A 16,497-nucleotide genomic window follows, 5' to 3' on the forward strand; every position below is an offset into this window, starting at 1 on the left:
GTCATCATATCCCTCAGTCTTGTCACACAACTAGCAATTTTTAAGGACTTCCTCAGGAAACAGAGAAGCATCTCAGCAAATTGCTTTGTCAGAGTGATCAAAATGAAGAGAAAATTGCCAAATCTCTTCTGCATAACTCAGGTCTTTGTGAAAGCATAAGTCATGGCCCTCCATGGGACAAAGACCAGGCTTGAATTCCGTCTCCCCACTGTACTTGGAAGGACTATCCAGTTCCAGCACAAATACTGGATGCTTCTATGAGGCTCAGGAATGCCAGGAAGCATACCCAGATAATCTCAGCCACCAGAAAAAAACTTCTTACTCTCAGAATTATGGAGTACCAGCTTTCAAGGAAACTCAAGTGGAGGTAAAACATGAAACCATTTGGAGATTATGGAGATCTCGTTATGGTGAAAGTGACTTGGTATCTTGCTGCATTGGGTCTACAACGCAAGATTATGATCTTGCAATGGACTGCAAGGACATCGTCTCTGAGGAGCAGCCATGTGCCTGTCCCACGTAGTTCCAGCCAGCTCCAATGAACACATGGCAAAGCTGAGTCCTGCAAAGTGGCAGCACCTCTCAGAAGACTTAAGTAAGAAATGGTAAAAAATGCTGCACAGCAGCTGAGAGAGTGTCGCACGGCCCAGCTAAATGGTGACAGTGGGGGGGCAACAGTCCCCCTTCTCCAGGTCTCCGCAGAATCCCAGCTACCAATGGAGGCACAGTGTGGAACAAAAAAGAGCAGCAGCAGGGGCCTGGGGTGGCGCTGGGTTACTTTATTTGATGTTAAACTCCCCTAGTCTTGGGGTCCCAGGCAATGAGCTGGGGGCAAACAACAGTTTATAAAGGGGGGCAGGTCTCAAGGGAGGATACAATGTAAGAACTGTGGGTGGAACACAAGGGCAAGGAATACAAGGGAGGAAAACTGCTTGGGACAGGAGGGGTTAACAACTGGATGTGGGAGGAAGGGGTTGGAAACTTGGCAGAAAAGTAGCTAAGTAGCAAAGAGATAAACCAACACCTGGCTCAACTGGATAACAAAGGCAGGTCTGTGTCCCTCTAAAACACAGGGAGAAAAAACCCCAAAAGGACAAATCAAGCAATATCCTGCAAAATTAAAACACACTGCAACAAGAGAGGAGTGAGGAATATGTGAAACCAAGATCAGAGAACAAGGGGACGAGGCACTCCAGGTACTGGTCAAGTGATTTCCATACAGCCCATGCTGGAGTAAGTTTATCTTGATAGAACTGTGGCCCATGCACAACCCATGTTGAAGTAGTTTGGGAAGGACTGTATCCACAGAAAGGACCCACCTGGGAGTACTGGAAGAGTGTGATAAGAAAAAAGGGGCAGAGAGAGGCTGCTCCCAGCAGCCATTTTCTGTGTCCTGGCACCACTCAGGGAGAGGAGTCAGGATTGAAGGACTGAAGTTGAGCCTGAGAAAAAGAAGGAGAATGAAGGGAAGGCAGTATAGATATTTTGTATTTGTTTCTCACCATCCAGCTCTATTTTAATTGGCAATAAATTAAATTATTTCTCCCATGTATGGTCTGTTTCCCCTGTGATGTTACTTAGTAGGTTTTCTCTCTGTCTTTATCTTGACCCATGAATTTTATCTATATTTCTCCCCCATCCTGCTGATGTTCAGGAATGAGAAAGCAGTTCTCTGGATGTCTAGCAGGCAGCCAAAGTCAACCCCAAAGTTCCACCACGTGTAGTGGAATTTGTAACAAAGAAGAAACAGAAAAGTCAGATAAAAGAATTCAGTTTCATTGACAGACAAGCTATAAGGACAAAAATAACCAGCTCACTTAAAATGATGAACTGTAGCAGAAACAAAAAAGAAAATGTTAAAACTCACATTAGAATTTCTTGTTACTCATTATACCTTCTAAGAAAGTCTATGACTTAATTACTTAATTAAGACTTAATTAAGTCTCTGACTTAATAACTTTACAGTTCACAACTGCCAAGAACTCACAGAACTTTATCTTTTTTGCTCCTGCCCTCACATACAGCTTCATATTTTCTAGCACATGATGTAAACCCTTTTAGACTTCCTTGCCTTGTATGATTGGACAATGGAGTCTTACATGCTAGTCTGACAGCAAAGGTATTTCTCTTGCATTTCTTTAAGTTTTAGGGTTGACTTAGCTCTCTTCTGCAAGTAACAAATCCCTGTCTCTAAGGTGTTTCTGCCTACTAAACTGAGTTCTCAGCTCTAATTCTAAGTAGAATCATTAACTTCTACAATCTTTTGGAACAATTAAGGCTTGGTATCAATGATTTCAGAATTTTTATCCGATCTTGTTGGTAAGACCTGGAGACAGAGATCTATATTTTAATACATTAATGATCTGTCTTAGACAAGACCTCAGAAATCTGAGGTCCCATTGCCTTTCTTTTATTTACATTAGCAGTAAATGAATTACATAATTAGTTTAAAAATCAACCTGAGAACATAGATACAGAGACACTGTTATGTCATCAATGTCTTGCTGTAAAGTACATGCAGTTAACACTTTGTAGCCATTTTTTCTTCTGATGCTATTTTATCCTTTTAATTCTTACTTACTGTATCTTGCAGGAATATTTTGAGAATTAAATTCTGAATGACAGTGCAGTTAACACTTTGTAGACATTTTTTCTTCTGATGCTATTTTATCCTTTTAATTCTTATTTACTGTGTCTTGCAGGAATATTTTGAAGATTAAATTCTGAATGACAGTACAAACATTTTGAAGGAATAAATATATTCTGCATTTTTGCAACTCTTCTCAGCTTCAAAATCACTGCTTTCCATCACTCTCTATCAAAGAATTGATTTGTTTTGTTGTACACAGCAATATAGTGCAGGTCTTTTCCTAACACCCCTTCATATTTTATGTTATATGTTAAGTACAGAAGCACGATTCCTCTTTCAGACAGCGCTCCTGCTTATCCTCCATTTAGTAACTGGAATAAACTCTGTGTCCTCGCACCACTCAGAGAAAGGAGTTCACATACGATTCCTTCAAATTCTTTAGTCTATTTTTCCTAACTGCATTAGGATTAAGTAACAAATCTTAGCTTTGAGCTGAATTCTACACACTCTAATAGCTCTTCCCAGAGAGAGACTCAGACACTGAAAACTGTTACTCTTTATAAACTTAATTATACCTAGAAGTACTGAAGTACCAAAAGACTACTCATTAGTATAACTTATAGCATGACCTACCCATTATACTGCCCCAACTCAGAGAGAAAAAAACAGTCTTAATACAACTTGCACCAAGTCTAATGTAATAATTTTTTCAGTTGGTCCAGTTAGAGAATTGCATTACTTCAGTACAAAGGGCATAGTTTTCAAAGTTTTGGCGAAATGTAACGAAAATACTAGCCTAAAATATGTTGGTTTGCTGATGCCTAAGAGTGGCCCTCCTGTAGCAGAGAGGAAGCTCTGAACATCTGCATTTGTAAACACTTGTAGTGTAAGCTCTGTCAGATTGGAATATGAGCAGCGGAAGCTTGTGACTGAAATAGGCCTGCAAATAAAATTTCCAGGTGTAAATATAGTGTCATATATAGTAGTATCTAGTTATGCCACTTTATGCTTCTTAACTTCCAGTAAATTAGAAAAACTAAGGCTACAGTGACATGTTACAAAGAATTGGCATTTTATGCATAAGGCTACATAACAATTCTTGTCAAATGAAAAACAGGTTCCTGCTAACACATGGTCACAGAGGAGGGCCTCCATGCATATTCCATCAGACCTACCCAATGCCTTTTGCTGTGACATTCTACCTGCCAAGTGTACCTGATCAATGCTTTACAAATGCTTAACGTGAATTTGGGAAGATAAATCATGAATGAGCCCTCTAGAAGTTTATGATACACCACCAAGCAAACAAGGAAAGCAAGAAAGGTGCCAGACGAACAAGACAGGGATGATATAACTGCTGCAAACCCTGAAAAAGGCAGTCTGCCCTAGAAATGGTATAACAGATTTCTAAAGGAGAGTTATGGCATATTAAACCCTCCAATATGTAGAACCTGACATATTTTGATTGTTCAGGTTAATATATAAGAAGAGAAAGAAAAGTATAGTTTACACTCAATTTATACTTTTGTTAGCTAAACATTGAGAAGGCAACAGTAATAGTCATAACACTTATCTGACATCTAAGGTCTACACCCTGAAGCTGCTTTTAGAGAGAATTAATGCTTCCAATGAATCTGTGGTAACTTAAAACAAACAAAACAGTACTTTAAAGAAAAGTGTGAACTTTTCTCAGATGTCCTGATGCATGTTAACTTTAAAGGTCCATTATAACCGTATAAATGCCCCTGTTTATATTACTCATTTCAGCTTTTCAGCAAGATATTCAGCCAATGCAGAGATACAGTGTTTCTGCACAGGTCCAATTGTGTACAGATACTCTGTTCAGACAAGGTAGCAATCTGTTAAAACTTTACTTGATTGTAATGTGCAGTTTTAAGTGAAGACTTGGGCATGCTTATCCATTGACCAGTTTGTTGTTCAATTTAATTAAATTCATATAGTTAAGAAATTTTATGCATACATTTGTACCAGCCAAAGGTGTTATTTTTAACTTGAAAATAATTTAAATTGTGCACTGACATATTTTTTTAGGAATCACACAAATAATGTCAGAAATTTATAATTAAATAATGAAAAAAATCTCTATGCTTACTTTGTCAAACTTAACCAATGGATCTAAACTACTCACTCTTTCTTTTTTCTTCCATAATTCCAGTTTCTGTGCACTGCAGTTGACAAATGTACCTGCTCTTTAAGTACTGGCAGATAATTGACATTTAAATCTAACAAGACTTTGCATCTTACATAAAATCCTTTTGGAATAACCTTTTCTGATCAACTGTTTGTGAAGACCTAAGCAAGTCACAGATCTAAACTAAACTGATTTCTAACAAGAGTAATCAGAAAGATTACAGACTAAACTGATAAAAAATTCAGACTAGCTTTTCCCCCCTAGACCTGAATGCACTGAATCAATTAATTTTTCTTTCAATTAATTCTATAAAATAACAGGGTTTTTTGTCACTGTTGTTTTTCTTTAAATCTTATCTCTCTAGTCTTTAGCACTTTGCAGCTGGCCAGTTGGTTAGGCCCAAGTGAGGACAGGATTCTGGTTATGGTAAAAATAAAAGGAGTGTGAGAAGTGAAGAAGGCAAGAAAGAAGGCAAGAAAGACTCAAGTCACGGGATAATGACTGTGTTACTTACATAAATTGCTGTTGATGGCTTCTTAGTAGAAGAGAGAATGTAAAATTAAATGGAATAACAGTAGGGATACAAAATGTATGAAAAGAAGCAAACTAGACTATACCTACTGCATTTAACAGCTACTCAAAAGAAAGAAAATCTTTGCTACGAAATTATATCTCAAGTTGTGGTCTTTGAGCTCTTCAGGACACATTTTAGAACTACCTGAAGGGTAGAAGCAGTAGAATCAAAGTACTAAGCGTGGTGAAGAGGTTATTTAGAAAGAAGAGAACAAAAAAAGCAAAGAAACCAGAATATAACTTAGTGCATAGTTACATCTTAAGGCTGTTTCTTGGATCTATCTTAAGGCTACTTCTAGCATCTATCTTGCCTCCCTAAAAATTGCTAGATGCAGTATTGAAGGCTTCAGTACTTTAAAAAGGAAAATCTTCTTTATCCACAACTTCTAAATGCTAAGAATAAAGCAGTGGTAAGTCCATTCTTAAACATGAGTTACTGTGATAAACATGAACACCTACCAGTGTTAGAAAGATAAATAACCTGAAAACAAAGACATTGAAAGTGGTTCTGTTCACTGCATAACAGTGCAGCTGCCTTGTACAGTGCATTGATTATCTCTTGTCTATAAGCAAAAACCCAACTCACAAACTGCCGGGGTGGGGTAAATCAGTGACTCCTTAGGCACAATAAATATTCTCACCCACACCCTGGTGAGGTGCCAGAAACTTGCAATACAGCTTCACAAAAAACCCAATTTAATTCTTTATTTTATATTTAATTATAATTTTTTCCACAGGTGGTAGCTTTCTGTAATAAGAAAAAGCTTTGTCCATCTGTTCTTAAAATGTTGTGCATTATGTGTATTTCTTTCTTGATGCAGACTGAAAGCTGTGCATACCAGAAGTCAGTTTTACTTATGGTATAAAATGCTGCTAAGATAGCAATGTCATCTATACTTTATTGTGACATCTGGGAAAGAAGGAATTGGTTAAAGATGCAATATTAAGAAGTTCTGATGTGAAAGAAAAGTCCTTCTCTCACATGGAAGTGGAGAGAGATCTCCAGACAATGTTTTAGCAATTTTTAAGCACTGTAAGTAACAACTGCTGCTACTATCACACTCACAGGGATCACTGCATATGCAGCTGCATGGTGACCTCGTTCAGACAGTTAAGTGGCTAGCTTTTGGCTCTCATAGCTGATGAGGTTGGTATCACAGCAGTTCTGACTCCAGTTATTTAAATCATTGTGAAAACATACCTTCAAAAGGGATTTCCAAGGCTGAGAACTGAGAAACTCTACTAAACAAATCTAGGTTAAGAAAACTGAAAAAGCCAAGAAATTAGTAAGTAAAATACAACTAACATGTAGGTGTGCTAGTTTTGGCTGGGATAAAATTAGTTTCCTTCACAATAGCTGGAATGGGGCTATGTTTTGGATTTGTGCTGGAAACAGTGTTGAAAAAACAAGTATGTTTTAATTACTGCTGATCAGGGCTTATGCAGAGTCAGTGCTTTTCCTGCGCCTCATCCCATCCCACCAATGAGGAGGCTGGAGGTGTACAAGGAGTGGAAGCGAGGATAGTTGAGCCCAAATGACCACAGGGTCAGACCATATAGTGTCATGCTCAGTATATAAAGCTGAGGGGAAAAGACGGATTGTGGGATAGGTGATACGGCACTGCTCCCCTAGGGATGGCTGAAAAACCTGCCTGTGGGAAGGGGTTAGGTTTTTGTTTTTTTTAATTTACCTTAATTTAAAAGTTATTTTTATTTTGACATTCTTCAATTTAAACTTGAGTCCATTGCTCTTTGCAGCACTCTTATCTATCACAAAACGTTCTCTGTTAAGATGACTTGGGCAAACTTCAATGCTTCAGTAAGGAGCATAGTATAATTATCCCCTCCTGGTAAACTTTCAAGCTCTTTTCTTGTCCAAGCAATTCCTACATGCATATTTCTTAACTACAGAGGGAAAAATTTTTTCTCTGCCATCCATCACTGAGATTTTGTGGTAATCTCCTATACGGTGCTTGAGAATTGAGTCACTGTATATGCCTCATCTGGCCTCTGCATCTCCTCAGACAGGGAATTGTTGAGTGTCACAGCCAACACCACATCATGCTTGGTGCACTGAAGGTTCCTTGGCAGGCTCCAGGAAACCTAACCAACTCAGCTACAGGGTGGTGTGTACATCAGCTGTCCCACACATCACTGAGCACCAAGGCAGCCAGCATTGCTCACCCTGGAAGAGTAACCATGAGTTAAGGTCTCCAGCTGAGTGCTGTGGCTCACATCTGGGTCCTGGCCAACACAACTCTTCGAGCCTGAATTAATTTGACAGCTGCTGTGACAATCTTCCTCTCGTATGCCCACACGGTGAGTATCTTCCTTCAAGATCTCCTTCACTGATGACGGAACTGTTTTCCTGCTGTCTGACCTCTTTCACCCTTGCAGGGTGTTCAAAGGTCTGGTGCTCTATGTCAGTCAGTAATGTCCCCACAATCCTCTTGCAGAGTGACAGAGCCTTACAGCGCAGGTGTGCTTTCCCGAGGAAGAAGGCAGGTAAGCTGCTTCCACTTTCCAGCACCGTGTTTACAGCACATTCTCACTCAGCTGCTACTTTCTTTTGCCACTCACTCTGGGAACATTTGGACACACAAAATTATTTTTTCCTTGTGCGTTGTTTTTCTCGGGGCTGGGTCGTTCGGTTTTTTCCAAAAACGACCTGGTTAAACCATGCTTATCACTGGCAAGGAGCAGGCATAAGATCGGGTGTAGATATTTGGATTCAAGGAGGAAGGCCAGGCCCCTGCCAGGGAACAGTCCAAACCTCAAGCACGCTTCAGCACCGCTTGTGACCGCATGAAGTGAGAAACGCGGTTCGATTTGTCGTCGGCTCGTGATTTTACACCGAAAACGGCAAACAAAATCCCTGCGCCGCGCAGCGTAGAATCAGGCGGCCCGTTCCGGGCTGCGGCCGCGGCGCTCAGCTTATGGCACTCCTCAGGCAGCGCGCTGCGCCCGCACACCGGAATGGGAGTATTCCCAGCGCTAGGCAGAAAAGAGGTAAGGGCAGATGGCGGGCGGGAGCTGTAGCGAGCCCGCTGGTTCCCAGAGCGACCGCACGGCTTCCGCCGTGCTGTGCGAGGCCTGGCGGCGGGACTGCCGCTCATCTCCCCCGCCCGAGGCTCCTCCTCCCGCTGCCGGTCGGTCCCAGGGCGCAGGGCTGACATCACGCCCGGGGTTTCCATCCGACCGCGGGAGGGGGAGGCTGAACGGAGCGGCGGCGTGATGGCGGCGGTCGCCAGGACTTAGGAGTCGGCGGCGGACCGGAGCTGCGCCCACCCCGGTTCTCCCTGCGCCCCTCCCAGCGTGGTCCTGACCCCATTGTTCGAGCGAAAGAGCGAGCGAGCCCGCGGCGCGGGCAGCGCGGAGCCGGCAAGAGCAGCGGCTGCCGCCCAGGCCCGGCCGCGGCCGCGGGAGCCGCCCGTGACCCGGGGCTGCGGTACGAGCGGCAGTACGCCCCGCGGGGCGCATAGAGGCCTCGGGCCTTGGGGGTCCCTGGGAGGGTAGGGCCGGCCGGGCCCCACGCACCGCAGGTAGGCAAAGGCCGCCATGGCTCCCTTCGCCGGCCGGGAGCTGTGCAGCTGTCGGAGATGAAAGCCAGAGGGGGGGCGGGCAGTGCGGAGGAAATGCGGCCCCGCTGCCGGTCTCGAGGGGGGTCGATGCCCGGCGCCGGGCTGGGTCCTCGGGCCCTCTGCCTGTTCTCCGCCGAGACAGGGAGGGATTCTCCGGGACCGAGGTGGGCAGTGTGGTCGAGCTGCTCCCGTGCGCTCCTGCGGGGGGAGCCAGTGCGGAACCGCCCGGGCGGCCCGAGAGCGGCTCCGCTCCGGGCCGTGGGGGGCGCCGGGGGAAGCGATCGTGGAGGGCGGCGGCGGTGGCCTTGGAAGCGCTGCCAGAGAGCGGCGCCCGTGCAGGCCGCGCCGACTGCGGTGCGAGCGGCTGGCGCTGCCCGCGCTCCCTGTGGGCGGGCAGCGAGAGAGCGGCGCGGGCAATAGAGGGTGAGTCGAGATCGGATCGGCCCGGAGCAGAGAGCGGGCGGCGGGGAGAAAGTTTTGCCGCCGCCCGCGATGTTTCCGGGGTGCCCAAGGCGCGGCGGTTCGTGCCGTCGCGGGATTTCCCGGCGCCCCCCCTACTTACCCGCGGGGTCCCCAGTTGCTCTTCGTGTCCCCGCTGTGGCTCCGGGGCTCCTTCCGATCTCGCTCCCGTTAATCATCGCCATTGTTCGTCCTCCAGAGCGATCCGACGATTCAGTGCAGGCAGTGCCCGCCCCAGAGCGAGAGTTCCCTCACCACCGCCTCAATGGGCTCGGGGTTGGGCTGTAGCTTGTTCTTGGGGAGCACCCCGTGGCGGGCAAGACCCTAATCGCCTGCGCACCACTAAGTCCACGAGGGCGCGTGATCTGATTATCACTGAGCTTGTACTTGGCGGCCTATTTACCGTGAGCCTAAACTTTCTCTGGCTGCATCGAATACTAAATGCGTAGTAATCAGGCCTAGGAGACTGATATATCTGGAATAATGTTCATTCCATCTCTGGGATCTTGCTGGTTTGATTTTGTCGGAGCTCGTGTACAGTCTTTTATCTTCCTGCTCCTGCCCACAACTGTAAGTGGGTAGCATTACGTGTGTTCCTGGAAATGCTTGCACTATGTTTTGTGTATGAAATACATTTTACTGAGAAGATCTTAGAAGAACATTAATATTTACCTACCTCTTCTAGTAGCAATTTTTTCTTTAATATTTAGATCTGTTTTGTCCTGCATTCAATGCCCAAAGTTAAGACATGATATATAGTGCGGACAGGCAGTAAACTGTTCTCACCCTGCAGTACTAAAGAAAATTTCTGTAATTTTTCCTATTCTGGAGCTAATAGTTCAGCAGAAATTGCTGTCTTTATAGCACCATCCATAAAAAGTTGATCATAAGCATAAAGAAAAATAATGGCAAAAAGAAGTGTATGCTGGAACCCTGCTGCAGTCAAACAAAAAAGCACAACATTTTTTCCCTGCATTTTGTGTATTTTATTTAGATCTTCCAGTATTTTTTAAATAAATAACATGAAGACCTGTTGTTCTCTGGACATTATTCTTGTTTTCACAGACAGCAGGAATTTTTATCTTTTTCCCCTCAGAAAAGGAAATAGTGATAAAATGATCAGCCATGAAGGTAACACACAAAAAAGTTTTTTTGAGTTACAGACATGACGTCAAACCTGCCCCTTTTCACTGTTAGTGGAAAAAAAAGCTTTATTTTTGGTATATCTTTAATTGAAAACATACTTTAAAATTGTGTTAATGTTTTCCTTTCCTATTTTAGGTGTTTTGGGAGAAATCTTGAGTTCCCACTGAGAACACTAAAGCAAACACATACGGTGTCTGGAAAACATACAGAGTAGCAAGAAGTGGATTCCTGATATCCACCTTGTACCTTGAGTGGACTTCTATTTATTTTTTTTAACTTTTTAATATTTACAATGAATGGGCATAGTGATGAAGAAAGTGTAGGAAACAGTAGTGGAGAGTCAAGGTAAGCACTTGTTTATTTCAGTTATTCTTGGCTATGTATTTTCTTACATTTTATTTACTGAAGCTAATTTATATTTGAACTGAATGCTGAAATATGGTGGTTAGCAGGCAGATCGTAGTTAGGAAGACTGGCTTTGCTTTCTTGCAGGTGCTTAATCTGCTTGTTACTTTCACATCATTTCAGCTAAGAATGGGAATGATCATGTATATGTCTTACATAATAAAGCTGAAGTAGTATTAAAGCCATGTCAGCATCCAGCAGCATAGTATCTCTCTTGAGGAAAAAAACTGCCTGAAAAAACAAATTCAAAAACATTGAAGTAAAGTGTTAAAGCTATCCTCTATAAAGTGTGAGGCAAACGTGCATAATATATGTTGTATAAAACCCTAAAGGTTGTCTTCAAAGGAGCAGTGGTTCACTTCAGTTATTGATATCAAATACTTTATGATTCTGTCATTCTTCAGGGCTGTCAGACTTGTGTAGCTGAAAGTGCTAACTTTGTATTTGTTTTTGGAAGTAAAAAGGACTGTTGTCCAGCCATGTTCTTAACTAAAAAGAAACCTAAAATCAGTTCTCTAATGTCAAATTACAGTCTTCTATCAAATGCAGAATGTTCAGATGTTTGGAGGAGCCTGATTAGAATGTCCTTATGTCCATGCAGGGTGACAGCCAGTTTGTAGGGGGTGGAATTAAGTTCACTTACTAGGACAGTTCCAAGTTCAAAAAGCCCCTCCTGCACTACAAAGTTTATATTTCTAAAACTGGAAATACGATACACCTAGAGGTTTAAAAATCAACTTACCAATAAAAGGTGAGCATTAGACTTCTCCTCTAAGAGGTGGTTTGTGACTCTGCTGTTTTTCTGCCCCTCTTCCTGTCAGATTACAGCCTGTTCAACTGTTTAGCTAATTTTATCAGTCAGTGGGCCATAAAGAAAACGTTCTGCAGACTATGAAACTTCCAGCTGGGTAGAGAGAGATCTGAATTATTGCCTCAAGAGAAGAAATGCAAGAAGAACATATAACTGCTAGCTAATCAGTCAGCCTCTGCTGGCCATCAAACTTCTGCAGTGTATGATGGACTGGGAAGACAGGGAGAGAATTGTTTAGGTGACCCTGGGTACAAATCACGAGAAAATTTATGAACAGTGAAACTAAAGAGACTTTTATAATTCTTGTCTATTTTTATGTCAAGATTCCTGTTATATGCAGAAGTGTTCTAGAAAGACAGTAGATTTTCAATTTTGTGAATAATTCGTAAGCTCTTAACACATAGTAATTTTTGAAGATTTCTGCTTCCTATAAAGTTGATACTATTACAGTTAACAAACAAGTATGAAGTCTCTTATGGGGAAAAATATTGCTTGTTGCTTTAAAAAAAAGGCAAACCAAAACCTTCCAAGGAACATGAACCTACCTGGGTCAAGTTAGCATGTGAATTTTCTTACTGCTTGAAAGAAGCCACCTTGCTAAATGTCTGTGGAGAAACTATTTTGTATTGAACTGTGATTGCCCATAACTATCTGTATATCAAAGTTACTTAAAAGCTGTAGCTGTTCATAAGACTAAAGTAATTAAAATGTCATAAAATTCCCATGAATTTAATGAAGAATAAGTACCAGGAGGATGCACACAGTACTCAAAACTTCATATTTGCCTGGAAAGTGAGACTTTATTCTTCATCTTAAATGTTCTGCTGAGCACATCTTAAAACTTTAAAAAATTTTTAAATCCAAATAAATGTTTTTCCAAGACTTGACAACCCTATAGTCTAATTCAAAGGCAGGCCTTGGAAAGTTTATTTTCATGTTCATTATCAGGAAGCTAATGAAGCATAAGTGAAGCAAGAAAGCTTGGCATTTTAAATGATGGAACTCTCTTCTGTCTAACCCAGTTCGATTACTAAAATAATGCCGAATATTTTTATATTTTTATCCTTGGGTTATAGCTGAGTAGTTTTTTACTTTAATGTGTAGATTTCCAGTACTCTAGATGATTTTCACTCTGAGGTGAGGTACCTTAGCAAGCTGCAGCTGTAGACAGATACTTTACTGTAACTTGGGATATGTTGCTGTAATTATCCTTCAAATCTGGATGTGTGAATTTTAGAGAATGGAGGTAGAAATCAGCAACCTAAAGTTGCTAAGCTTATAGTGATCCCATTCTGTTCAGAATGCTACGGGTGGAAATAAAATAAGTGAAGAAAGAAATTGAGAACTGCTGCTGGGAGTCAATTGCAAAAAAGATCAAAATCAAGAATTAGGAATAAAGAAGAGGTGAAGAGGAGTACAGTGATCATCTAAGCGCCAGCATTGGTGTTAAGTAGGAGCAGTCTTTGAAGATTTGTGTCAGTTTGCAAATTTAATGCTTGAGAAGTGCAGTAAAGCAGTTCATTTGCCTTTGGTGTATAGTGTCAAGTTCCATTCCTGTGTTGTTTTATTTTCATTCATTTCATTAATTTTCATTTATTTTACATTCATGGTGTTTTATGGAAACACCATGACTTGAAAAAGTTGTTGAAAGCTTGTAGTATTCTCAGCAGTAGGAGGGCGGGAGAAGGGACTGATAATGGATCTTTGACTTGATGCACTTTGGTAGGGATTGTGGCTTGCCTTTATTCACTGTGTCCAGCTGTGAGGGTGATTGTTTTTTCTGAAGTGAGAAGAATGAAGAGTTTGCCACACTGTTTCATACCTTTCCAGCATTACATCTATTCATCTGTCTGCTAGATCACTAGAAAACTTTCCCTGGTTGCAGGTGTTCATCCTGAAGTTCTCTTTTGCTAATGGTGGAAAAGTGCATCGCCACACCATTTGGACTTCCTTTGCCTATTTCAGCCTCTGAAGCTCTAAATCAGCACTAGAACTGAGCGTGCTGGAAATTGTTGTAAATGTTGTTAACTAGTCTTGTTGCTTGGTGTTCCATTTTCTGTCCAGTAATCACAGTGGAGTCTACTTTCCAGTTTCTTGTTTACTAGAAATAACTATTCTATAATGTTTTTATGTACCTCAAGGTAAAATATCACAGATACTGTTCATCTGGATAGCAAGTGAGTGTAGACACAAAGACTTACTAGCAGTATGCTGAGAAGCTTACTGAAGCAGAGCATGTAGTGTCCTTGATGGCGTTCAGTACAATTTATCATAGAAACTTCAATATGAATACATACGTTTGAGTTACGTAGCAATAAGAAAGCTTAATCAGCAAGAAAGGGCAGTTGTGCCTGAACTGCAAGACAAGTGCCAGGTAGAACAAGGACTGCAGCAATGAAATGTTGGCACTATTTGAATAACAATCTGATTTCCCATCTCTTTGCTGGTATTTGTTTCTGCAGAACAAGGCACAGAGGACTTCAGAACACCTTTCTTTCCTTGGTAAAAAGGCATGTGCTCAATGTAGCTTGAGTGGAAGGTAGCTGGCCATTTTTGCAGTAAGCAGGAAGCAGCTGCTTGCACCAAAGACTTCTACAAGTCTTTACACACTTGGAAGTTGATGTTAAAAGAAGATAGGAATTTCAGTGGGTTTACTTTGTTTTGTGAACTGTGTAATCTGTGGACCACATAAATAAGTAGAGAGTAAAGACTTGGTCAACAGGCTTCAATTTACTATATAAATGCATACCTTCCATAGAAAGTAAAGAAGATTTGTTTAAAGCCATGACTTTAGGTTCTCGCTTTCCTGAAATCTAAGTTGAAGTTAAAATAGAAATTAACTAAGCATATTTGCAGAATTACTTGTATGTACTGGCTTCTTTTTAGTAGGAGTTTAGTAGGAGTTAGTAAAAATATACACATACAACAAGAGAGAGCATATAAATAAAACTGTATATATTTACATACATATTTACTGCTCAGGAATTCTCAGATCAACAAAAGTACCTGAATGGTAAAGAAGACTGTTGCATGTACTGTAAACGGCTAGTGGATAAAGCAAACTCTTTGCAGTGTTTTTTTCTTTAATTAACTAGTGGTTATTTTACCAGGAACAATCTCTTAAAGAATTAAGCATACTAAAGCATGATAAGGTGTCCAAATCCAAGTTAAAAGCATCTTTTCCTTTTTTGGAAGAGTTCAGAGAGAGCATCCAAGTATTTTTTTCCTAGAAACCTTTCCAACTAAAAGAAAAAATTAAAAATTCATGATCTGGCTCTTGATCTGCATGTGATCAGATGTTTGGTTTTGTGCTGAGTTTATCCCTGTGTTTGGTTTTGTGCTGAGTTTATCCCAGGTTTATACCTGTACCACATATTTTAAATTAAATTCCTTTCTTCTGAGAGTTTCAAGATTTTAGCTGATGCATGCTTTTCATGTTCCTTACAACAAAATGAAGTGTTATGATACATCAGACCTGACCAGATGTGGTCCCTCAGCTGTCTTCAACTGTTTTCTTTGGTTGGTTTTTTGTTTGTTTGTTCGGGGTTTTAAAGGTTTGGTTTTGTTTGTTTATTAAATTCCATGTAATACTATTTTGCTGGTAGTCTCTAAGGAGCTTCCAGTAAAGACATCATTTTGTTGCCCCTGGATCCAGCTATGTGTTGATGGTTTCTCAGATTACCCAGTGGTCTACTACTTTGTTGTGTAATCACTGATACCTCCTGCCTGTGAAGGGTTCCTGGAACAACTTTGTGCTGTTAAGACATGTGACTTGCATCTTTCAAATAAAGACTTGAAATGTAGTTCATAAGGTCATGAAAGTTCGTAGGTAATCAGTTTAATTTTGATAACATTGCTTTGCTTACTGTAGTAGCAGCAAATAATTAGTCTGCAGGACAGGAAACACAATATTGGTGAATGTTCATTAGTCTATACCAGGAAAATTCAATGCAGTTCATACTCTATAGTAGCTGAGGACAGGAAATATCATTTGGCAGATTGAACATTATACTCTTTGTGCCCTCTGTTCTTTACTGGCAGTGATGAATAAGATTAATCTGCCTTATGCATTGTAATTAAGTTAAATAGTTAAGATTTCTGGAAGAAATAAAAAAGCTTACTATTTACATAGCATTTGCGTATAGAAACTTAGTGTAATTTTATGAGTTTGGCATTCAGTATCTGTTACTTCTGCACATTTTAAATGGGCTCTTCATATTCCTATGCTTTTTTTCCTTCATCTTTTTTTTAAAAAACCCAACAATCAAGCGTCAAAGGAGACAGTCCATTGTCATCTCACATAAGTTTCAGAGACTCTGCAGATAGTAGTCTCTTTGGTTTTTAGTATGTTGAGCTTTAGTTTCCTTAAGTTGTTACGCTTTGTCTTACTAGTCTTGAAACAGAAGATAACTAAGGTAACATTGTCTAATGAATGCACTTGAAATCAGTGATGTTAAATTGGTTCTTCTTGGATCAGTTATTATCCTAGACAGGAGTCTAAATTTTCTTTCATTTCTTTCACAATGTGACTTGTTTAGCTTCCCGTTTTAGGATATGTATTCCTAGTGCCTAGTTTCTCATTGTACAATCCTCTCAGGGGCACCTTGTTCTAAAGAATAAGCTAGTGAAGCTGAACTTAAGACTGGGGCAGCTAAAGTTACGGCTGTGTGGCAGGATACTTGTTTAAAGCCTGTCATTTCCCCAAAGCGTTCCCCAGTTTCATTGTGTAGGTATTTATTTGGGGAAGTTGGGGAGAAAAAATTATATTTGTTTTAACCTG

At 41.1% G+C, this 16,497-nt stretch overlaps 1 protein-coding gene across 4 annotated transcripts in view; it reads left to right on the plus strand.

Moving 5' to 3' along the window:
- Positions 1-8,530: 8,530 nt before the first annotated feature.
- Positions 8,531-16,497, plus strand: part of CHD1 (chromodomain helicase DNA binding protein 1) — a 56,611-nt gene continuing 48,644 nt past the window's right edge. For 3 of the 4 annotated variants that reach the window (XM_084225881.1, XM_084225884.1, XM_084225883.1), the window contains exons 1-2: positions 8,531-8,857; positions 10,637-10,846. In XM_084225881.1, coding sequence (XP_084082007.1) covers positions 10,794-10,846 — 53 coding nt within the window. In that variant the 5' untranslated portion in view covers positions 8,531-8,857; positions 10,637-10,793. The remainder of the gene's footprint in view (positions 8,858-10,636; positions 10,847-16,497) is intronic. The other variant, XM_084225882.1, reaches the window with a different exon arrangement.

Source organism: Fringilla coelebs, assembly GCF_963513975.1.
Source record: "Fringilla coelebs genome assembly, chromosome: Z".
Classification (NCBI taxonomy): domain Eukaryota; kingdom Metazoa; phylum Chordata; class Aves; order Passeriformes; family Fringillidae; genus Fringilla; species Fringilla coelebs.